Below are 23773 nucleotides of genomic sequence, written 5' to 3' on the forward strand. Positions count from 1 at the left end.
AGCTGCAGCTCAGGGAGGGGCAGAGAAAGCTCCTGGTACCCCCAGGGCCTCTGCTGCCCAGGGCTGGGTTAGGGAAGCTGCTGCTCTTCCTCCAGTGCCCCAGCCATGCCATCCCTCCTCATCCTCAGCTTCCCTGGGGGTAGATCTGCTGTGGAGTTGAAGCACAGGAGAAGAAAAGATATCCACGAGTTCAGGGTCTGTTATTTATTTACAGAAAAACACTGACTAGTGCCACAGTTCCACCCCTGAGCAAACAGCAGCTGCCTGTGCAGGCCAGGCTCTGTCTGCAGACCTGTGTACTGAGACCCCCTGCTCTGTTCAGGGGGGCTGCATGCCCCAGCAGCCCTGGCTGCGGGGGGCCAGGGGAGGGAGGAGGCGCAGCCACGGAGAGGCTGAAAATGGCTCCCAGGTCCTCTTGCCCTCCTCTGTCAAGTGCTGCTGGCAGCTCCTGTCACTGCCCCCTTGCCCCCTTCCTTCTGCCCCCCCATCAAGTGAGCTAAAAATAAACCCCTACACCCACATGCAAGGAGGAACCCCCCCAGGGTGGCGGCAGGATGGGTGCCACAGGGTGTGCACGCTGGGCTCGGGACGTGGCTCCGCAGCAGGCGGGCAGGGGTCTGCTCCAGAGCTGTGAGCCAGCTGCGGCCTGGGAACAAACGCCTCTACTCTACAGCGCCGGGGCAGGGAGCGACAGGCCGGGTGCATTTTTTCACTAACAGTGTGCCAGGTGGGCGAGGAACTGCCAGGGGTTTCCCTTCCCCAAAAGAGCCGCAGCAGGGGCTGGGAGGAGGCGCATGCAGGCGGCATGGCCGCGCTGGCAGGACGGAGGTGCTGATGGAGGGTGCAGTGCCGCTGCCGGTCCCCCCCCGCAGCGCAGCGTGCCTGCCGCTCCCTGGGCAGGGCTCTGCCTACGGGCTGGAGAGGGCCGTGACCCATACGGAAACGGGGCACGCGTGGCACTCCCCCCCCCCCTCTGTCTCTTTGCCAGCGAGTCCCTTCCTGAAAGTGCCACCAGGGTGGTGGTTCCTGCCTGTGTGTGTTGCTGGGGTCCCCCCTTCCCCTCCTGGTGCTCCCCAGCCTGCAGCAGCTCCCTGGGGGGGGCAGCACACCGCTGCAGCCAGCACCCCCTGCACCACAGAGGACAGGGTGGGGGTGGGCACCTCCAGCAGCTGCTGCTCTTCCCCAGGCTGCTCCAGGCCAGAGGGGCCTCACTAGTGCCCTGGAGTGTAAGGGGGTGCAGAGGGATAGCCCCCCCCCCCCAACTCCTGCGTGCTGCAGGGCAGCCCCACACACAGCATCTGGGGCCTGGGTACCCGCGCCAGCATTGCCCATCCAACCGTTCACAGCGAGGACCGGAGCTCGGGGAAAGTGGTCACAGCTCTGAGCGGGAGGGAGCCGGGGATACACACATACACACCACCGGAGGAGGGTTAAGCAAAGGAGTGTTGCAGACTAGGACAGCGGCAGCGGGAGAGGGGCCGGTGTCGTTCCAGCGGCTCGGGCTCCTGGGGTGCTGTTAGCACATGCGCTTGTACGTGTAGATGTAGGCCTTGCAGTTGGGACACGTGTGGGTCACGTCCTTGAAGTCATCAAACAGGCAGGGGATCAGGCAGCAGCAGAGATCACACCTGGAGCACAGGGAGAGGCAGAGCACGGTAAGCTCAGCACCTCAGAGGCGGCTCGGGGCAGGGGGATGCAGGGGGGTCGCTCTGGGGCATGGGCAAGACTGGGGAGTACGTGTCCCTGGTGCCACTGCGAAGGGCGGCCCAAAGCCCCTGGCCCTCGGGGAGGGAAGGGAGAGCCGGTGAGATGCACGCAGGCGCTGAGGCCTCACCTACCTCCACCGCCGGGGCAGGGGGCTGGGACAAGTGTCCCAGCTGCTGCTGCCAGCCCTTGGCCGTGAGGAGAGGCTGCAGCGCCAGGGGGTCGGCGGGAGGCACAGCTCCTGTGCTGATGCCAGGTTCTACAAGAGGCCTTTGGAGGTGGCACCTTCCCCTGGCTGAAGGCCAGGTCTCCAGGAGCTGTCACCCCCGGAACCCATCCGCTGCCCCAGTAACAGCTCAGCGCCGAGGCCCCCGCCATGCCAACAGCTCGGCAAAGGCCACCAGGACCAGGGCTGAGCGACCACCATCACCGCTGGGCTGCTGGCAGCACCTACCCCACGAAGCAGCAGAAGAAGCCAAGAAGGAAGCTCATGAGCCCGATCTCGTAGGTGATCTTGGTGGTGATGGCTTGCTGGCAGTGGGGACACACTGTCTGCACGGGGGCACCCTGGAAGATCTCTCCCTGCAGCACCGTCACTGTGGTGGCAGCCCCAGACGGGACGAGCACTGTTGCTGTGTGGCCGCCAGGTGAGGGGTAGTGGCCCGGAGCAGGGTAGTAGCCCATGGGGGGGTGAGGGCCTGGGGGCGGGTAGTAACCTGCTGGGAGTGAGAAATGTGCACAGGTGAACGTCTTCGTATGCAGGAGTAGCCGGATCCTTACAGGGGCAGGGAGGGAGGTGCACCCTGCTCCAGGCTGCCCGCCCCCCAGCAGCCTCGCTGCAAGGCCCTAAGGGCAGCCCCCAACACCCTGTTGTGCTCCCCCCACTCCCTGGGGCACTGGGAGACACATACGTCAGAGGGGGGGTCACGGCACCCCCCACCCCTTGCTTCATGCAGCCCCTTGCAGTACTCACCAGGCGGCATGTAGGGCCCAGAGGTGTCTGTGGGCATGTGGGGGGGCACAAACCCCGGCTGCGAGGGCGGCTCGTACGGGGGGGGCCCAAATTCAGGAGGGGGGATGGGAACCCCCTGGGGCTGTCCCACCACTGGGGCAACGCCATCTGAAAGGAAACACAGAGTCAGCACCAGGGCAGGAGGCGGCAGAGCCGAGGGGGAGATGGCAGCTTGGCTGAGGGGTCTGGGGACTGGCACCAGCAGGGAAGGGGGACACAACACGGGGTGGGGGGCACCCCCCCCAAGCTGCATCCTCTGGGCCACAAGAAGCCCAAATTCAGCCCCTGTTACCCATGGCAGTGAGCAGAGCCAGGCTCTGAGCAGGGAGCTGCTCTCCTCACTTCCCCTGGGACCCCCTGCCACCCCAAAGAGTGATACAGTGACAGACAGAGCCGGGCATCGCACCACCCTCCCCAGCGCGCTGCACACCGCAGGGCAGAGTTGGGAGGGGAAGCCACGGCCGAGGCACTCCTGGGAAAACGACGCTCACATGGCTCCCGCCCGCTCGGCGATGTCATCCCGATACCCCGGCGCAGCTGGGACCCCCAGTACCTGTGGCAGGGGGTGGGCCGTGCTTCTCTTCTATCAGCGGTGCCGAGGGACCACCCGGGTAGGGTGGCGGAGGGTCATTGGACATGGCTCAGGTCAGCCCTGCGAGGACAGAAGATTTTAGAAGAGACGCCAGCCTTTGGCTGCATACAGGCACCCGCCCGGAGCTGCGCGGTGCTTGGGGAAGGTGGTGGCAGGTAACGGAGGGATCCAGGGCTGGTGCCATCGCTGCACTGGCCTCAGCACCCACCCCAGGCAGAAACAAGGCTGCAGCCCCAAAGCTGGACACGCTGCTGCCCAGGCAGTGAACCCAAGTGTGACACCTTCCTGCCGGCTCCACAGGGCCCCCCTGAGCGCCCACGCGTGGTGCACAGCAGCTCGTCGGTGCGGCTCTCGGCTGCAAGACCCATGTGCCGGGGCAGCTCCGGGCTAGAAGCCGCTCTGCCCAGCGCCTCGGCACCAAAGATGGGGACGAGCTGCCCACAGCCCCCCAACTCCACCCAGCAGTGACATGTGACACTGCGCCCCGAGTGGATGGCAGGACCCTCTGAGCCTGAAGCACAAACTCTGAGGTGGAGGGTGCAAACCCACAGAGAGCATCTCTAAATATTCTCATTGAGTGAGTCAAGCCAAGACCATATTTAATAGCTAGAGACAATATTTTACATGGGGTAAAATTTACCTGTCCTCTTTCTTGCAGCAAGGAGCTCAGAGGCCTCGACAGAGCTGACTAAATTCTTCTGAGCAGCGCAGTTTTGAAGCCACCTTACCCCACCGAATCTGTGTGAAAGGAGACAGCAAGCGCGTTACAGAGATGGAGAGGAGCCACTGCTACAGCGCTGCCTTGGCCGCCATGCCAAACCCAGTGCAGGTGTGGGGGAAGTGGCTCTGGGCAGGACCCACGTGTGCCCCCGTGATGGCAGGCACAAGGCTACATGTCCTCAGCACATGGAAAAGCTCCACCGACACAATCTGAACTCCAAGGAAGTGCAACAACATCAAGAAACCCTATTTCCCTGTTTACTCTGGCTCAGTTATATCTGATACGATGTGACTAAATTGGGAAATACAAATGAGAGGCTGTTCACTCGATGCCTGGGAAGGCTGCCATCAGGCATGGGACATGGTGACATTGCCGCCAGTGCCCGGGGAGCAGCCCTAGGAGCTCCCCTTGCGGTCTGAGCAGCTACCCAAACCCCCCATCCTTCATCCCCGATGGGCCCGGAGCAAATGTGACACTGCTTGTCCCGTTCCCCTTGCTCTCCTGCTCTCCTCAAGGCAGCCCACCACGCTGCAAGCATGGTGCTTTCTCAGCCGGTCCCACACGTCTCACTCCAGCAACTCCTGACGGAGCAGGAAAAACGCACTGAGGCTACAACCAGCTGCAAAAATCCCATGGGCACAACCAGGCGGTTCTAGACCCCAAGAGATGGCCAAAGAAAGCGCTGCTGCCACATTACCTGCACTGAGGCATGACCGGCAAGGCTGCCCTGCGGCCCTGGCGAGGCACGAACCACCTGCTCAGCCCCAGAGAGCTCGGAGCCGAGGGGTGCAGCACCCCGCTGGAGTCACTGCTTAGGGAGGAAGAGGCAGCAAGGGTCCCTCTGGCCTCAGCACCAATGCCACCACCTGCTGGGCAACCTGCCCGGGGCACGCCAACCTCCAGAGCGCAGCATGGCACAAGCCTCCACAGGCACCAGGCCGGGCAGCACTCGCTGCCCAGCCCTGCCTGCATTGCAGGTGTGCCCAGAGAGGTGCTTGTGGGGCACAGCCACCTCCATCTGCAGCTCCTGGGTCAAGAAGCCAAGGCCTCAGCAAGCACGGGAAGGAAGATTCATCCCTTCCTGACCTGCTTGGCTTTTCTTTATTCCACTCCTGTTTTTCTAGCTCACACTCCCTGCCTCCCTGCAAGGTGGCAGGAAACCTAATCAGGTCACAAGTCCACAGCAGAGCACCATGAGATTGTGGAGAAGCACCATTACCCGCTGCTGATCACGGAGGAGCATGCTGATCCCCCAGGAGCTGAGCAGAGCCCCGACCAGCATAGGGTCTGCCCAGGATGTCTGTATTTACTGACGAATATTTTCCCCAGAGGTCTGAAGTGGTATGCACACACAGCTTCAAAGTGTAGTACCGGGGCAGCTGGGGGTCATCTTCCTCCTGCTTTTTTCTCCAATTTCTTCCTTGAGAGCCAGGGGAAGGAGAACAGCCCATGCAGCGGGTACGGCAGAGCTGCCACGGCACAGAGCGCTGCCAGGCAGAGGAAAGCACCCGAAGTGCAGCGCGCTGCAGAGCCCTCCTTCTCCTTCAGTGACCTACAAAGCTATAAATTGGGCCGTGCTCTTTTTAGCTTCACTAGGGATGTAAAGAAAAGGAGGATTTATTCTTCTGAAAGCAGCCAACCAACCCACCCTGTGCACCCAGGAGCCTCGGACGTTCCTGTCCCCATGCCTGCAGGGCTCCTGGATGAGCCTGGAGCATCCCCGAGTCCTTACCTGGGGACACCAGCCTGACGAGGAGCTTTCCTTGCTCTCGCAGGCCAGCTGAGCCCACAGCTTTTCTAATGTCACAGATCTCCTCCCATTACTGCTCAGATGCTGCCTTCCCATAACATAACACCTTTCAACACTCGCCAGCCCTGTCTCTGATGACTCCCCCCTGTCATCAAAGCAGCTGGCGAGAAAACCTCAGGAGACAAGGAGACCAAGAGGCAATCCCACCCACGTGCTCCACCAGCCGCTCTAGAAACACCCATCAGATGAAGCAACAGCCCCTGATTGAGCCAGCAATTAATCCTGCCACCTTGACCAGCAGAAGACGGCAGCCACGAGGGCGACGGCCAGCGGAGCCCAGAGCCACGCGTGCGCTGGGATGAAGGAAGCTGCAGAGCTGTTCTGTGCGTACTTGGCAGACTTGGTCACTCTTAATGCAATATTCTGCTTATTAGGAGGGATCTGTAAAGAGCAAGATGTTGGCTGTGTGCCCTTCCCAGGAGGAAAAGAAAGCCTGTTGCTTTTAAGCCTCTTAGAAGCTGTTTCTCCTGGGCTTTCTTTTATCTTAATGTGAGAAGCACAAAACTCGCCCCAGCCCATTTCCGCCAGAGAGCTCTGTGGGGAGCTGGAGGGCACACAGCTTCCCCTTAGCTGGGGTCAGCTGGACAGGAGCAACCCCAGAACATCACTCACCGCCCTGGCATGGACAGCCCTGCAGCATTGCTTCTCAAAAGCAACATGGTCAAAGCAAAGCAACCCAGATCTTCCCCCTCACAGCTGCACACAAAAGCAACCTTGCTCTCAGGAGCTAGCTGAGAGCACCCCTGCAAAGAGGCCGAGTTTCCCTGTGCAGCACCCCCCCACCACAGGGAGAGGGGAGCCTGGAGTGTGCCCATCTGGGAGACACCTTCTGGGCAGAAGCAGGTTGATGGTATCTGTGCACAGGGGGGTGAGCTGGGAAGATCCAGCTGCTAGACAAAACCACAGCAGCATTTTGCATCAAAACATGATCCCCAGAAGCACATAACAAGGACTGTTGCTGCTGGTAATTTCTGGTTTTACCCCCTAGCTTTCAGTGAAGCTGACTTATCTTGCTCCGTCTGTCTTGCAAAAGAGAAGTAAGACTTCTCCTGCCCACAGCACCGCCATAGAGACACGGACTTGGGAGTCCAGTGGCAGCTCACAGCAGAGCCTGGAGTGCCCTTCCCTGGGATGACAGCCCTGGCAGACTGCGCTTTGCCCCAGGATCTCCAGCCACCCATGCCAGCACGAGGAGCCATTCTGCTGGCATGCTACAAAGTTAACCACGCTGGTTTATTAAAGCTGAACCACCAGTGCATTTCTGTGTCATGAAAACAGCTTGAGATAAAACTAGCTGGTCTCACATGGGAAGAAACATTGCCAAAGACTGCAGAAATTGCATCCACACTAGGGCTTACTGGAATAACCATGCTTATAGACCAGCTGAACACCTAGAGGAAAATAAAAGCTTTACCAATAATTTTGGCCAAGTTTGCCAGGCTTAAGTTCAAGATCTGATGGAATCATCAATGTCTAGCGCAGGTCCTTAGTGAGCAAGGACCCACTGCAAGATCGTAAGACTCAAAAGGAGTCGGTTACCAGTAAAAGGATGGACAGAGGAGATGCTATTTCCAGCTAAAAATGCAGATTAGTTCTTCTCAACTGGAAGAACAGCTTTCACTGCCTCTTCTGTAAACTAACCACAGAAGGTGAACCCATCACACAACAGACACAGGAGACAAGCAAAGGGCTCCCACGGGCTGGCAGCATGACACCAAGCAGAAAAAGGATCAGAGAACAGAGGGGACCCACGGGATCAGCCCATCCCTCCTTCCCTCTCCAGGGACAACACCCCAAAACTTCCCTTCACATGCCAGCGGTGTGCTGGCCGTCCTGCTCCTGCTATTCCCTTGGGAAGCCTGTTCCAGGCCCCCGCTGCTCTGACAGCCTTACAGTTTCTAGTTTATTTGTAGCCAGTCTTGAGCCTGAACAGCTTTCCTTCACTCCTGCTTGCTGCAAACAACCATCATACCCTGACTCAGACTTTGTTGTGCTAGGCTGAACACACCAAGCTCTGGTGGGGTATTTCTGCACGGTGTTTTCAGTTATCTCCCTCAGGTCTAGAATGGCGACCTGAAGCCATGCTCAGCTGTGGCAACAGCAAGCATCGCCCGTGCTGGCACACTCTTGGGCATGTGCTGCTGCAGTACGGATGGGACAGCAAGCTGTGGCTGGTCTGGCTGCTCCAGCGAGCTTCACCTGCCCTGCAGCACTGCTGGAGGACTGCACAGGCGCACCCAGCCACCCCTCATCCCCCCCTACCGTCTCGGAGCTTGTGGCCTTTATGGGTGGCTTGGATTCAGTGTGGACACGAGGGACTAAACCACAGCTGCGTGGGAGCCTACGCACAGGCTAGGCTGGAGATTTGCTAAAGAAAACAAAAGAGAAAAGATCCAGATTGCCACCGCTCCCATTAGCCCTGCTGGGGCACAGCAGCATGACAGACACAACCAGGAGAGCACGTCTCCGTCACAGCCCCAAAGGCAGAAAGGGCTTGGCCCACCCTGGCTACGGCCTCAACCCGTGTGTCCTCCCATACAGCTGGCTCTGTGCTCCCTCTGAGGGACCCAAGGTCTCATTCCAGGCAGATTTTGGGTGAGGAGAACAAACCTGTGGCAACAGGTCTCTCATTCCCCCCAGATCAGGGTGTAACTCCCAGCCCCAAGAGGTCTGTCTGAGGTTTCTCTACAGCAGTGAGCACAGCCAAAGAGCTGGTGGGGAAGCATGCAGCTCTGTGTGTGGAAGCACAAGGCTTTCTAATCCACCTCCTTCCTGTGCTCATCAACCCCAGCTCTAGTTAATTAGGGACTGATACCCCAAAGTCCATGGTTCCCATTACCGACCCATCCAAAACTGGTGACCACAAAGCCCTCCCAGCTGCTTACAACGGCAACGAGAGGAGCCGATGTGTTAGGGCCCAGTGTTCCCCACTGGCTGTACCTCCGTCTGCTATATCACACAGGATCACTACGGAAACTGCTTGGGATTCAAACATGGCAAGAAGGAAAGTTCTGCCCATCTGCCCCGCTCTCCAAACTGGTATGGTGGGCACCACTTGTCAAAAACTAACTGAACTGTGGCATGCAGTGGGACCAGGGAACACCGCACCACCAGAACAGGTCCGAGCTGAACATATGCTAACACACCACAAAATAGATAATGCCATGAAGAGCACAATCACAGATAATTCCTGCACTTCTTGGTGACCCAAAGATTTGGTCTGTTAATGCCATTCTTCCTAGGCATCAGCCGTGTGCGCTCCAGGCTGCTTCCTCCCAGATGAAATCACCAAGGGTGAGACAAATCTGAGAAGGACAGACCAGATCGCTGGCAAGTCTAACTCACGTGCAAACCCTGATGGTGCAGTGCTGGCCCCGTGCAGCTCTGAGTCAGCCTCACAGCACAGCTGAGATCCACTCCCACGAGCAGAAACACGGTGTGCATTGTCCTTGCTCCTCCTGCCTTTGATAACTGGAGACCCACAGTGATTTGGCTTTGTTTTGCCTACATGAGCAGTGGCTCCAGCCACTGAGACAGGAAGTAGCATTTGTTCATATTCAACAACGTTCAGTGATGTTGGCACTTCAAAAGCTCCTACTGCACATTTTTGGAGCTCTTCCTCCATAAAAAATAACTTCCGATATTTAGAAAAGGAAGAAACACACTAAAATTAAATGAATAAATAAGAGAAAAGGATACAACCACTTCCAGCTTTGTTGCACATCAAACAGACACAAATTTCAGCTTTCAAGCTTTTGTAAATACATCTTTAAAAGCAAAGTCGAGAGCTCCAAAGAAGCAGGGCTCCCTCACTGAGACCAGCCTCCTTCCTTTTAAAAAAGGAATAGTGTTGTGGCCAACACCACCCCAGCTTTTCTGGCCCCAGGAAAGCTACCTGTTGACCATGGACTTCTACCTGCTCCAGAAACGGGGAAATACTGAGACTAGGAAGGCAGACAAATATGCTAGGTATGAGCACAAAAGGCAGATCAGATGCTGGCAAAATGTCATTTGACCAAATGCCTGTTACCCTTTAAAAGGGCTTTAGGGGCAGTAAGAAGAGACTGAACCAAGCAGGGCCAGATGAGAGGTGGACAGAGCCATACCCTGACCGTGGCAATCACAACTGCCCTCCTCCACAATGGCATTTCTGAGCAGCACCTCCAAAGCCCAGCCTGGACCTGCTCCACAGCGTCTTCTCTGCGTTACACATGTGCCACAGAGTGAGCCCAGGATGCTGCCCTCTCCACACGCATGCCCGCTCGCACACAGCTCGCAGGGACGTGGCTCAACTCCCACTGCTCCTGAAAGCACCACATGCAACACAGCAGACAGCTCTTACCTTGAAATGAAAGACAGCAAAAATCCATGCTGAAAAAGCAGTATCAGTTGTTACTTCTGCCTGGTTTTTACGCAGAACAAAAAAAAGAAATGTTTTCCCTGTGAGGGAGCCAAACTTCCCCCTCAGCCTTGCCTCTTCCCATGCGCGTTTGCTGCCTCCAGCCTGCACACCATCTCCCCAGAGCCAGGAGGGAAGGCATAAACAGCAGACAAGTGCTGCAGCCTCCTTTAGAAAGAGGATGCCCTGGCAATCATTGACCAGGCAGCAGCAGTACCCCCTCCTTTACCCCGCTGTTAACCCTAGCAGCGCCTCCTCAACTCATCATCCTGGTCCTGGGCAAGACAGCAAGAGGGCGCATGCCTACAACACACTTGCGCAAGGCACAGATGGAAACCCAAGTTAAGGACTAAGGGAAAGGTCTGTTCTTTTTCTGAGCGACTCAGCTGCATTTCCCCAAGCGCAAGCCCTGCGCCTCCAGCGCCGCTGCCAGGGAGCGCAAACCCATCGTGTAGGAACAGTCAGGCTGCTCGCAGAACAGCAGGTTTCTCCCACACTTCTGCAGTCAAATTTCAGCTGCAGAAAACTGCTACTTCCAGGAGGGTCAGGCTGTTCCTTCAGTGCAAGGATGGAGAGCTCTGCTGGCAAAGCAGCAGAGGACTGCTCAAGGAGAAGGTTATTCACCATTCAATCCAGCTACATCAGATGGCCAAAGCTCCCCGCTCTGCTCTACAGTATGTGAACCTCTGGAGGAGCATCCCCATTGCAGTCATTTACCTTGGGACCTCAGACATGTCATCTGACCTTCTGTGTGTCACCATAACCCAGCAGGCAAACCAACTAAGAGCAGGATCCTCACTGGAAGCCAGGTGCTGTGTCCAACGCAAGATTTCTCAGGGCATTAAACCCAAAGCACAGTCAGATAATCTCCATGACACAGCCCAGGCTCAGCTGTCCTCAGCCAGAGATTCAAATTACTGCTTTGCGCAGCTCCTCTGTATGGATATCAGGAAAAGTGGACACAAAATCCCCCTGCTTAAAACAAGGATGGTTTATCTGCAACACCCACAAAGGGTTACGTGCAGGAGGAGCACTTATCAGGACCTGCTGCTGCCTCTGGGATTCTCTCCAGTGCTATTTGCCTCCAGATGGGCTGACCAAGGCTCGTTGGCTCTCCACACCCAGGCTGCAGAAACAGCATTGCCAGGACCTGGTTAACCTGAACACTTAAAGAAAAACCAGCCAAAATGAAAAGAATGAACTGGGGTAGCTCTTTGCTCTCTGTGGGCTCCCAAGCCACAGCACACAGCTGCGGGAAGCATCACGCGTCTGCAGAGCTCACCGTGCTGGAGGTGACAAGAGCCAAGAAGGGCTGCAAGGGAGCCTGTGAGCCACCAGCAAGGAGAGGCCATTGCCTCACACTTCAAAACTGAACCCCAGAACTGAACTTACACATTTAGGGGCACCGAGGAAGGCTCAGGCATGCACAGAGCACTCTGGAGCACCAGAGCAGCTGAACCCAGCCCCCCAAAGGCAGTTTGCTGAACACGGAGCAAGCACCAAGCACGCTGCAGCCAGGCTGCCTTGCAGGCTGCTACTGGCCCTGGAAAACACATTCCCTCCCCTGCACTCAAGGAGGTGCTTACTGGTCAGACCTTACCAGCTGGTGACCTGGCTTCAGGAGAGAAGACAGACCACTATATGCCAGGTGTTCTCATGGATGCAAAGATGGGATTTAAAAGAAACATTAAGGACAAACCTGAGTTACTCTGCACCTTAGTAATTTGCTCCAGAGAGACTGAGATGAGAAAAGGAAGGTGCTGCAAGCCAAATCTCTGGGGAACCAGAGAGCTTTGCCATGAGACTTTCACTGAAGTTCACAAACAGCCCGAACTAATACTTGATAACATCCATGGGAAAGCACCCAGTGATATCAGCAGCTGTTGCCTGGAGTCCTGTGCATCTACTTGATTTTCCCCGAGAGGATAAATACTGCATTACATCATCCATTTGATATCTCGTTAATAATGTTAATAACACAACCTGCAATAATCTAGAGCAACTAAACCCGAGATCTATTCCAATACTAGTGTTTTAACATAACATCAAACTGAATTGTGCCACAGGACTAGTTGTTTATCTAAACAAACAAACAAAAAAACCCCAGCTCAAGAAGCTTAACAGCAAGCAGAAATCCCAGAGATCGGGCAGAAGCTCCACAGTTCCTAAAGACAGGCACAGCTCTGTAGCTCACCTCTGATGGCAGCCCATAACAGATGCTTAAGGATGAGTTAGGAAGCAAGTGAAGGCAGAATGACCCCCCTGTCAGCCCCTCCCAGGGTTTTAGAGATTAGGCAGCCTGGAGTTTCTCCATGGACCACCCTAATTCCTTTATAGCCCACCAGCTTGCTGAGCTCTGCCACAGACAGCAGTGGCAAGTTCTGCTCTTGGGTTACCTACACAAAAAAGTGTCTCCTGCTGTCTGCCCATTTCAATGGCACCTCCCGGCTCTTGCACAGAAGATGAATACAGGATGATTACCCACTATGTCTCATAGCACAACTCGGGATTTTATAGATTTCCTTCTCAAAACTATACTAAAAATATTTTATTCCTTTATGCACCCCATTTTTCATTACTCCCTCATTCTGTAGAACTTTTTGAGAGAAAGTCAAACAATATAGCTACATCATTGCTGAATCAAACTGATTAGATGTGTGACTTCCATTAAATAACACAGTAAGCTCCAAGGGAGGAGGAAATGAGAGTCATAGAGGATCAGCACTTTTGTGGAGATGTAGCCACATTTCAGCTTCAGAATTAATCAGAGCCCAAGAGCCTATTCAGAAGTCCCTTACAGATTCTGCAACACAATTAAATAATTTAGAATACATTGGTGGTGATTCCAGATCCATTTTCCTTCCAAGTGATGTACAAAACATATGTCATGGTACTGATGCTTTCTTATCCGAGGCACAGCACCAGCTATTGCTAGGACTGACTCCAGTCTCCAACAACATTAGCATTTTCTATCCTCACAGATACCCCTGCCGTGGCGCCAGAGAAGCTGCTGACATTTAGATTTAACAGGTACAGTGTCACCTTGCTTTTTTTTTTTTTCTTAGGACTAGTGAGAAGTGCTCTATGTCACTCAATTTTACTTAAGTCCATGGCTCACTCTTTGCAAAGAAGCGTGGTTAGAGGTTAAGGAGGAGTGTGTGTGTAAGGTCCGAGATCTCTCCCAAGTCCTACTGCCAACAGGGAGGACCCCTGCACATCCAGTGACACATGCACTGGAGGAACTCCTCCATGCTGAGGCCACTCATGTTATCACACTCACCTTCTTGCTCCCAAAGCGTGACCAGACCTTCCTGTTTCCAGACCAGGACCTCTCTTGGGGTGGCCCAGGGCCCTGTTAGTGTGGGGTTCGCTTGTCCCATGGCAGTTTGACAGGAGGAGGGTACCCTGCACTCCCCTGCTCCCAAGCCCAGCTCATCTGGGCTACTCAAAGACAGATGACAATGTCCCAGCTCACAGAGGGGGAAACCCCTGGGCCACTGAGTGTGCCCAGTGCTGGGTTGTCTCCAGCAGCACAGCAGTGGTGCAGAGGGAGCTCTGGGATGCACCCGAGTCACACACAGCTCCTGCCAGTCCCATTCCTCCCTCCAGTTCCAGGCAGACTGGGCCAGTCTGCAGTGACTTCCCGGTCCAGGGAAGTCATTTTTACTCCAAAGCATCTCGTGACTTTGGTTTCAGTTTGCAGCACCAAGTTCCTGCCAACTCCTTCGTAACCCCTTCCCCAAAACTCTGTTGCTACCTGCTGAACAAAGCCACGTAAGGAGCTGCTACGTATCTGTCCCTCAGATCACACCAAAAGCTGCTTCCCCATGAGCCTAATTTGCCACTATTGCTTGCTCAGAGGCAACACACAGCAGTCCTCCAGGGCAGACAAGGAAGACACGCAAAGCCACATCGTTAGCCTGGCTCACTTAAAGGTAAGCAGATCTGACAAGAACATTGACCAAGATACAAATCAGCTAGCCAAGTTCAGCAAGATCTGCAGTCAAGCACACAGAGCTGTATTCCCGTTGAAAACAAGGGTGAAGGAAGAGAGATGATATCCTCATACCTCTCCAGGCCACGGCTCCAGGCACCACCCTAGTTTTGGAATGTGTGGGACATCACCTGGATATAAGCCGTACCGACTCCAGAACTGCAAAGCAAGCAGAAGACTTTCCCTGAAAAATCTTGACACAGCAGCCGGATTCAATGCATCCCTAATACGCACCAACGCGCCTCCTCAAGTCCCTGTTCTAAGTTCTAAACCCTTTCTCTGCCTCCATCAAGGCGACACCTCACTGCTTTACTGTTAAACTAAAAAAACCATCACTGGTCAGAGGGTTTCAAACAGTCCTAAGGCTGGGTCACTGCTCTCCCAGCAGGGGATAAGACTGGTGAAAATTCAAGGGCATAATACCACAATGCCCTTGGGGCAGGTAAACAGCTCAGCTGTTCTGGAGGATTCAGGACTGAAATCCTCTCCTGAGCCTGATGAAGACAGAGCAGCTCCCACAGCTACAACACTAAACAAGCTGGGAACTGTTACTCCCTCTCATCAAAATAGCCCAGCAGCCAGCTCAAAACCAAGCTCCCACTATGCTAATGCATCCTGAATTGTGGCACCCAAGAGGGAGTCTGAAAGGCTAAAATAACAACACCTGTAGCTTGAAGCCATGAACCTCCATTCCCAAAACACAAATATGCTCCAGATGACATCTCTGTGGAAGACCTATGAGCAGCAGCTCAGGGGAGGAGTTGATATTTAATGGCAACAGAAATGGTCTCCAGATCCAGCTTCACTCTCTTGCTCAAAGACTATGTTAAGATTTTAGAGGAGCTGAATGGTCACAGCAGAGTAGGTGGGAAGAGCAAGCTGAGCCTTCAGCACATAACCCACGCCTCCTGCGAGCACTTCCTTATATACCATAAAGCAGAATAAAGGCACTAAGACAAACTGAACACACCTTTAAGAAAAGGGCAGCACGCACACACCAGTAGCAGCTATTTATCCAGTGGTCAGTTAAAAACACAAGCCCAAAGGAGTCAGCAGCCTGTCCTATCACGACAGCCCTCCTCCACTCGTGTTCTAGTCTTTGTCCTCCCCTCCAACACAAAGCTCCAACACTCCCCTTCTGCCACGCACTGGGTGACTGGGACCCCCGAGGACCTCAAAAGCATCCCAGCTTGGACAGTCACTGCAGCAGGGGTACAGTGTTGGCTTTAGTCCATGATTTCCTCCCAGAATGAAGCTGCGCTGAACCCCAGGGGTTCCTTTCCCTCTATTAAAAGGGTGGCCTGCTTCTTATTTGGAGAAATAACCAATAAAATTCAATGGGCTGATTTTCATTCATCACCAGCCAGAAATCTAATCTCAGGTTAACAGCACTACCCCAAACACAGCTATCACATCCACCATTTAAGTTATCTGTTGTGGGTACTAGCATGGAGTCTACAGCTGCAGTGAGCAGGGCTGCCTACATCACAACAGCTAATTTATTCTCAGAAAGGCTAATTTAATCTGGCAGTGAATGTTCTCAAAGCCTCCTCACACAGAAAAGCTTTTATCTTGGTTGGCTTAACAACAATACAGCATATCCAAAAACGTGGAGGGATGCTAAAGAAGAACACTACCCTTGTGTTTGGAGTCCTCTAGTACTTTTGTCTGAGAAATTTCTCTTGGTAACCACAGACTTCGAGAAAACATAGAGTGCCTCTGTTTTTTTAAAAAAAGGCAAAATATACAACAGCTCGGCTACTTCCCCCTCGCATACAACTGTGTCTTGACAGAAAGAGCTGTGCTCTTAATAAAACTAAAACCCAGCAAAGATTGTCTAGTATTAGACACCATGTTCACTTCCAACTACGTATCTGCACAGCAAGAGCAGTTGCCAGCATGCCTGGCCCGGGATGTACTACCTGCTACTGGAAGGTGACTTTCCCCAGCCCACATTACAGAGGAATAAACTTCAGAAGAAATTCAAAAGCCCTCTGTGGTAAGAAGTTGTGTAACTGCAGCATGAAGCATTTCAGAGGGAGCATCCTTCAGGTTTCCAGCCTCTGCCATCCATGGGGGAGGGCAATAACTAATTAAGCAACCAGAAAGCTTTTTTTCATTGTTTTTAAATTCTCGTTCATACTTTCTTCTCACTTGTGAAAGCACGCGCAGAGGCAGCACACATCCAAAGTCACACTTAGCCACGTGAACCGGAGTGTGCTGCCTCTCAGCTCTGCAATGAGAGTCACTGTATCACCTGTGTGGTACGGACCCAGCTTGAAGGGTCCTCCCATGGATCCACACCTTGCAAGGTAGATCACTGGAGAGCCAAGCACAGTCCCTTGGAATTAGAGGGGCTAAACCAAGGGGGTTTTGAGCTTCATAATAGACATAGCCCTACCAGTCTAACCCTTCACACGCCACCATCCTGCTGCAAATGAAAAGCTGGCATTGGGCAAGGATCACAGTCTGGATCATGCCTGAGAGGGGTCCTTTGGTACAAAGGCAAGAACACGCCCCAGATGGCGTCCAACAATTTAGAACGATTCAGTAAGTCGGGAACAAGGAAAAAACCAGAGGGAGGCAGAGCATTAAGGCAGGCCAGAGGAGAAAAAAACAACAAAACAACACAACACTCCCCTTGTTCCTATCTGTCAGGAACCACTGTCCCAAGAATAGCCTATTCAGAAACCAGGAAACTCAGAGAGCAGCAGGGAAGGGCTGAGTCATTGCCATTTGAAAAAAAAAAAAAAACAAAAAACCAAAAACAAACCAACAAAAACCCACAACAAAACAACCCAAAAAGGAATGAGCAAAAACATGGACAGTGGACAGCAGCTGTTCTGGGTCTTGGAGATATGAACAAGTCAATCCAGAACATATTAGCCAATCTTTATTTTTAAAAGCTCTGCAAACACATGGTACTGCCATAAAAAGCAGTCGACCCTCCCTCTGCTCCTGGGAGGCAAATTTAGCTCCGGCTGAATCAGGCAAAGTTGGTGGTGCTTCCCAGCACCAGCCTCTCAACACAATGCCTGCTCGGCCGTGTGCGGCTGCCAGGACACAAACTGCTCCCCGTTTTGCCCCGACCTTTGCCTTTATTTGTTCCTCTACAGCGTTAGCATCCCAATATCACAAAGACTTACTGGCTGGACAAATGCTTTCCAGAAGGGAAAGTGCAGTCCATTTCAGGGATGCTATTAGCAGAGGGTGAGAAGCTGTTTCCCTTACTCACACTGGAAGGGCATGAGGTGAAGCGTGACTTGGACGGGCTTCCTACGACTCTCTGCGAACGGCTGAGCAGAAGACAAGTGCTCCCATCTCGCAGCCAGCCTCAGCACTGCCCATCTAGCCCCCAGGAAGGACAGGCTATGGTTAAGTTTTGCTCAAGTCTTCCCATGTGATAATCTTTGTTCTGTGACCTAAATGAAATCAATTTTACAATAATTCTCCTCAGGACAGTAATCTTATTCACTCACCCATAATCTAAAAGATTATGCCTGCTCTCCAGCTGTGGGGCTCTGGGAGAAAGCACAAAGGATTTCTAATCAATGAGGGCTTATTTTAATACAGTTCCTTGATGACCCCTCACAAACTAGGGAGGGGGTTCTATCTTTTCAATCAAATAACTGTGCTTCAAAACATGTTTGGAAAAAACCCCTCCAATTAATTTTATCTTGCACCATGAGGTACTGTCAGATTAAAGATGCAAAGGTAAGAAGTTGGAAGACCCTCAGAGTCCATCCCTGCAGGGAGCAGGCTGACCGTGCCTGCCATCCTGACTTTGGCAGATAACCTGTGCTCACACGTAACTCAGCCTCAGCCACCATGTCTTGTCTCAGTAAAAGATTCAATTGTCAAATGACATAAGTCAGGGTCCTTTGTAAAGATACATGCAGCAGATAGCATTTGGGGACGTCAGTGCTCACAAAAACCAATACTGGCTGAGATCTGGAGTGAGGTGGGAAGCGTACTGTGTCTACACACACAACCCAACAGCACGGGGGAGCAAGTCTCTGTGCTCTTCCTCCTTTTTACATTTGCAAAGTCCTTTGTCTGAAAGCGGACTGTATTTTTGGTTTTTTTTCAGGGAGCCCGTATAAACCACGGGGGGAGCTCAGAGAGCCTAACATACCCCTCTGCAGCGGTCAAAGAGCCTCTCCCTGCAGCCCGCACAGGTCCCCGGGTCTCCCACCACCTGTCCCAGGCAGGGCAGGGGAATGCACCCTGCTGAGAAGGCAGCTCCCACAGACGTAACCTCTTGCCAGCTCCAGGATTGCTGGGATAACCGCAACACCTTCACACATAGACCCAGCCTAGACACTAACACCCAAAATGAGAGCCCAAGGAAACGGTCCCAAAGCAAACAGGCTCTCATGGTTCAAACTGTAAGTAAAATTCTTTTTCTCTGCGACCACATAATGCAATGAGTAAATACAGATGAAATATAGCTAGAGCATAGGATGTGCATGTACCACAGTAAGATGTGATGGATGGAATTTATGATTGTAAAATGGAAGATGAAACAGTAAGTCTGTAAACTTAAAACTCTAACGCTCCTTCCAAAAACACATTTTCCAAAACTGTTAATAGATAGCCAGCCTGTTAGTTTTCTTTCTAAATGCAGAGAGTGGGTATCAAAGAAAGTTTGAGGACATACACAACAGGGAATGTCCACCTGCACACTGGTTCAGGGCAGAGGGACCACCATCTCAGCACAAATGCTTTATCTTAAATTCTCTTAATCTATAAGAGAACTGGGTATTATTCCATTTTCTTATGTATAAAGGAGGTACAGGAAACATAACTAACGTAGAGATACTTTACTAATCACGACAGGTAATAGAGAAATACATTACTTCATTTGCACAGAAAGCCCCAGCTCATTTCTTTGTTCTCTGATCACACACGGCTGGCAGCTGTTCTTCACAATTGCTAAGATGCTAATTACATTGCCATCTTTTGGGGTTATTTCTTGTATTTTCTTACACTAAATTCAGGCCTGCTAAGAGAGTTCAGATTATAGATAGCTGCATTAAAGTGGGGCCTCACACAGGAGATGTGCGGCATGAAGCAGCTTCCTTCCTACCTCCATCCTCTACACAGACCTATGACCAGCACAGGTCTGTTACGCTCTCTGTGCTCTCAAACAGCCCTTTTTCACCACCAGAAATACAATAAAGTTTAGAATGCAGCCACGAGGCAACTCTGAATGAATGAGCCAAAAGCAAAACTGTAACAACAGCCAAGAGTTTCCCTGAGCATATCATGCCAGAAATAAAAACTGTGCTCCCCCTGCCTCAGAGACTTTATACTGTTGAGAAAATGGATTGTGGTTTCCTACAGCATCTCTTCTAATTGTGTTCCCTTTGATCAGAGAAGGAGGTAAGATCTGACGCTGCTTATGAAAATCGCACTGCTTCTCTCTAGTTGCGAAACAGATACCAAGTGCCGATCGGGAACAACAGGAAAACAGCAAGGTGAATATCACACCCCAAGGCAGAAGTTGCTCATCATGTGTTTTTTGAAGGAAAAAAAGGTACATACAAATCTGTGTTTGCAAACTTGTGTGCTCAGGTGCCTTGCTCTGAAATCTTGAGGAGATTCTATCAGTTTCAGGCTAGAGTACTTTGCCTGCATAACAGTTGTAAAATCAAGTCCCTGGAAGCAAAACCAACCAAAAACCTTCAGTGATTTGCAGAACTGAAGTTCCCACTACAAACCATCGCTTTTACTGTATTGGGAAAAAGAGTACTGTAAAATTAAAATCTTTCCTTTTAGAACATCATTGGCTGCTGCTAAGAGCCATGAGGCATATCAGCATCTATTTGTGGTTTTCCAACTCTCCTGTCCTCCCTGTTCTCAGCAGCTTTGCACAGATCAGTCTGGGAGAACACCTTCTTATTGCAGTTTGAACGCCTAGAAGCTCAAAGGTATATTCAGTCCTGCTGCCTTCATTATTATTTTAATCTCATTATTATGCAAATACTATTTCCTCCTTGTCTCACTTGGCAGACATCACTCTTTTCCTCGGCTTGCTGCAAAGCTGAGTAAGTGGGAACCTGCACACTGAAAAACTATCACAGCACTGAAGGTACATTCAGCACACATACAGAGCCGTGGTAGTACCAGCAGAAGGGATGCACAGCCCCGTCGCAGACCCTACAAAAAACACTATTAAAAAGAGTTTTAAAAACTTATCTTCGTTCAATCTAGGGTATTCTCTCCTGATTAAAGCAATTACAAGAAATCAAATGTAGGACTTTACAATGGTACCACAAACAGACACAGAACACCTCATTTCATACTTCTCTTTACCTGTAAGGAAAAAACCGGTCTTGGATCAGAGCAGATACTAGAAGCCTGTGTATCTCCATCCAAAACCACTCATCCTCATACTGGAAGATCTCTGTGTCAACCACATCCTTTAAATGCAAGTATTTATCTCCTAAATTCACATCTGAAGGGGAAAAAAGGTACTATTTTACATAACAACGCTACTTTCATCCCTTCTCTTGCTATGTGCTCATCCTGCCCCACCAACCACTCCTGCGCTTCCTCCAGACCACCCTGTTAAACAGAGGCATCAGGGGGTTCGGCATCCTCAGGGGTGGCAGCACTGGCAATGGGAACACTTGTGCAGAAGATAACACTGTGCCAAGGACCCCAAAACCCCCTGAAACACGTACAGTGTGGGTGTTGTGGACTGGCTCTAGTCTGGTCCCTGGCTGAATGCCCTTCAGCTACAGGAGTGCATTAGCTGTGCTCCCAGAGTGCACCTCCCGGTTGCGCTTCACTCAGGAGGAAAGCAGTCTCCACACTTTGCATCACTGAGTGATTGCCCACGCACAGAAAGCATGGCTGATTAGGAAGAGCTTCAAAAACATGCTCATAAACCAAAACAAGGCACTGACGGAGACACCCTCCCTTCTTTCATGCAGCAGCTGAGACAGAGCTCCAGTCAGAAGAGAAACACGAGGAACTGAATTTCAGAACTGAACTTCAGGTGTAGGACCTGTTGAGGGAACACAAGAAACTCAGCACGGTCTTCCATCTTCTTAGGAAGGCTCAGGTTCTGAAAGAGAAGCTCCCTCTCTGTTAACTGTCCCACTCACACCTGTGCAAGACCTTTTGGCAGTCAGCATACGAACATGCACATCCCCTCTCCCAACACCTCCCTGAGTGCAGCCCTGAGCAGACACAGCCACCGCAGCCCCACCAACCATACAACAGCAGCTGGGGAGGACTGAGCATGTTTGCTCCACTTGGCATCACTCAGGGGACATCTGGGGACGTTGCTCCATCACACTGCCCCTGTTACAGCCTCATTCCCCATCTGTGCTCAAGCCACACCACTAGACAACCTCATATCAGTTCCTAAAGTTGTTGCCTCTCTATCTCCAAGCAGAAATTCCTTCCTCAAGTAACACCTAAGGAGAACAGAGCAGGTACATCACTAAATGCTTCCAGGGATTTCCTGGCTACGACATGTAGACAGAGAAGCCTTTGGGAAAGGGAAGTTTTCAGCCTGTGCTTTCCACGCTGACCCGAGTTTGTTTAGTTCCTAAAAATGAATGAATGACATACTACAGTTATACACATATATACAGTTACACCACATAATACTCTAGTCTCCCCTACTGCCTACTCCAGTCACACACTCTGGGAAGCAGAAGGGCCCCTGCTGAAACGGAAGCCCCATTTCAAGCACGTTGGTTGAAAGGGAACAAACAGGAGGGTATCTTGCATATTCACAAAGTGTTTCTCAGCAAGTTTTACATACAGCCCAAACTCACTATAATTATCATTTAAAACAGTTCTACTCAAAATCATTGTGCCTGACCTAGTCTACCACCTGATATTTTAGGCTCAGCCTGGAACACGAGAACCACCAGTTCCCTCACCAGTTCTCACTGGTGCAAGGAGACAACTTTTCCACTGATGCCTTAGGCCAAGGGGCACACACCTATGCTTGCAGTGACTTGGAGAAGTTTAACCTTGAGCGCAACTCCTGCGGACAATCCAGAGGACATCAGCATGGCACTGTTCATCTCAGCCTGCCTGTTCCTGCTCCCCTGCACGGTCCTGGAGCTCTTCCTGGGGTCCCAAGCCCCATCCCTTCATTTAGCAGCAATCACAACTCACTGTGCTTTGCATAAAGTGCCCAAATGTTGCTTTAACAGCTCCTACCCTTTTGCCTCTCCAGTCCTCTTGGGAGGCAGAATCAAGATTTCACTGCTCTAATGGTTAAAGATCTCCCAGCCTCCTGCTAACATTTATTCATTGGTTATTTGTTGTTGTGCTGCACTACCCATTAGCTGAATGAGCTCTCCTCGTTTCACAGGGTTCACACTGCCAATGTGCTGATGGACAATATCATCCCCATCATTATAATTTCTCTTCCTGCTTGTCAAGACATCCGAGTTTCTTTCAGCTCCTCTAAAATGGGCTCATCATTCCTGATCACTGAACAGGCAGTTCCAGCTTCAGCTCATCTCTCCGGAGCAGGGACACCTGGAAACACACACACTTGTACCTAGGCCTGGCTGCCTCCTCTACCAGGGATCTGTCTGGGTAATGGATCATATTTGCTGTTCTCACAGCTGTGCCCTGCTGGCAGCTCCCAGCCGTCCTCTCTGCAAGCTGGCACCACCTCAGCCGAGCTGGAGCGCTCGCCTTACAGCGGAAAGTCTTTTCCCAAGTACATGACCTCGCTTTTCATCTGATTAAATTTCATCCTGCACCCACTGCTCCGGCCCTCCAGCACACTCCCATCCTCCCGTCCCGACCCTTCCCTGCATTGCTGAGGGTACAAAGCTGAAGCTTTGCAAGATTTTAGTAGCACCCTGCGGTACTTTGTGGCCGCTACAGCCAGCGTTAAAGGCCAGCCCGAGCCCAGGGCTGCCTGCTCCCCCCGGCCCACACCACCGTCTATCCGTACCTCTTCTCCCCGGGACGCGCAGCTCCGCAGCGAACGCTCCAGCCACGGCAGAGCGCGGAGACCTTCCCTCTGCCTGGAGAGGCTATGTCCTTCCTCTGAGAGTTAACCGGGGATTTATTTTCATCCCTCTTATCAGCAGCGGATGGTGCTGGACTTCTGCGCTCCCCCCGCGCTGAGTGTCCCCGCGCCTGCCGCTGGCCCCGCTGCCAGGAGGCCGCCGCGGCCTGCCCAGGGCTGGGGGGCACCGGCCCAGCCGGGCCTCCCTCCCCTCCCCGCCGCTGCCGCCTCCCTCGCCCGGCCCGGCCCCACCGCTCCGCGGAGCCCCGCCGGGCCCTGCGCCCGGCCCCCGCCTCGGCCCCGTGGGGACGCACCTACCGGCTGCGGCTCCCGGCGGCGGCTCCGGCACCTGCCGGCTCCGGGGCGGGGCGGGGCGGGCGGCGGGCGGTGCCGCGGCGGGGCGGGCCTGGGCCACGCTCTCCCAGCCGGGGCCCGCGCCGGGCCGCTCCAAGCCGGGGCCGGTGCTTGCAGCCCCCGCCGGACCGCGGCCTGCCCCCCACGCCAGGCCGGGGCCTGCTCCCCCCCGCCAGGCCGCACCAGGCC

General features: G+C 52.9%; 1 protein-coding gene across 6 annotated transcripts; it reads right to left on the minus strand.

Annotated features, from left to right (window-relative positions):
• Nucleotides 1-189: 189 nt before the first annotated feature.
• On the minus strand, nt 190-23621 carry CDIP1 (cell death inducing p53 target 1). 6 transcript variants are annotated; one of them, XM_074841097.1, is made up of 7 exons: nt 23174-23449; nt 14308-14391; nt 3949-4046; nt 3270-3368; nt 2678-2824; nt 2159-2423; nt 190-1628 (listed from the first exon to the last, which is right to left on the minus strand). In XM_074841097.1, exons 4-7 carry the CDS (start codon nt 3352-3354, stop codon nt 1517-1519), a joined length of 609 nt encoding a protein of 202 aa, XP_074697198.1. In that variant the 5' UTR covers nt 3355-3368; nt 3949-4046; nt 14308-14391; nt 23174-23449; the 3' UTR covers nt 190-1516. The 6 variants fall into 6 exon arrangements, with proteins under 6 accessions (XP_074697198.1, XP_074697196.1, XP_074697199.1 ...); XM_074841095.1 differs by lacking the exons at nt 14308-14391; nt 23174-23449 and adding an exon at nt 23549-23621; XM_074841098.1 differs by lacking the exons at nt 14308-14391; nt 23174-23449 and adding an exon at nt 23545-23593.
• Nucleotides 23622-23773: the final 152 nt, after the last annotated feature.

Source organism: Strix aluco, chromosome 15 (genome assembly GCF_031877795.1).
Source record: "Strix aluco isolate bStrAlu1 chromosome 15, bStrAlu1.hap1, whole genome shotgun sequence".
In the NCBI taxonomy this organism is placed as follows: Eukaryota; Metazoa; Chordata; class Aves; order Strigiformes; family Strigidae; genus Strix; species Strix aluco.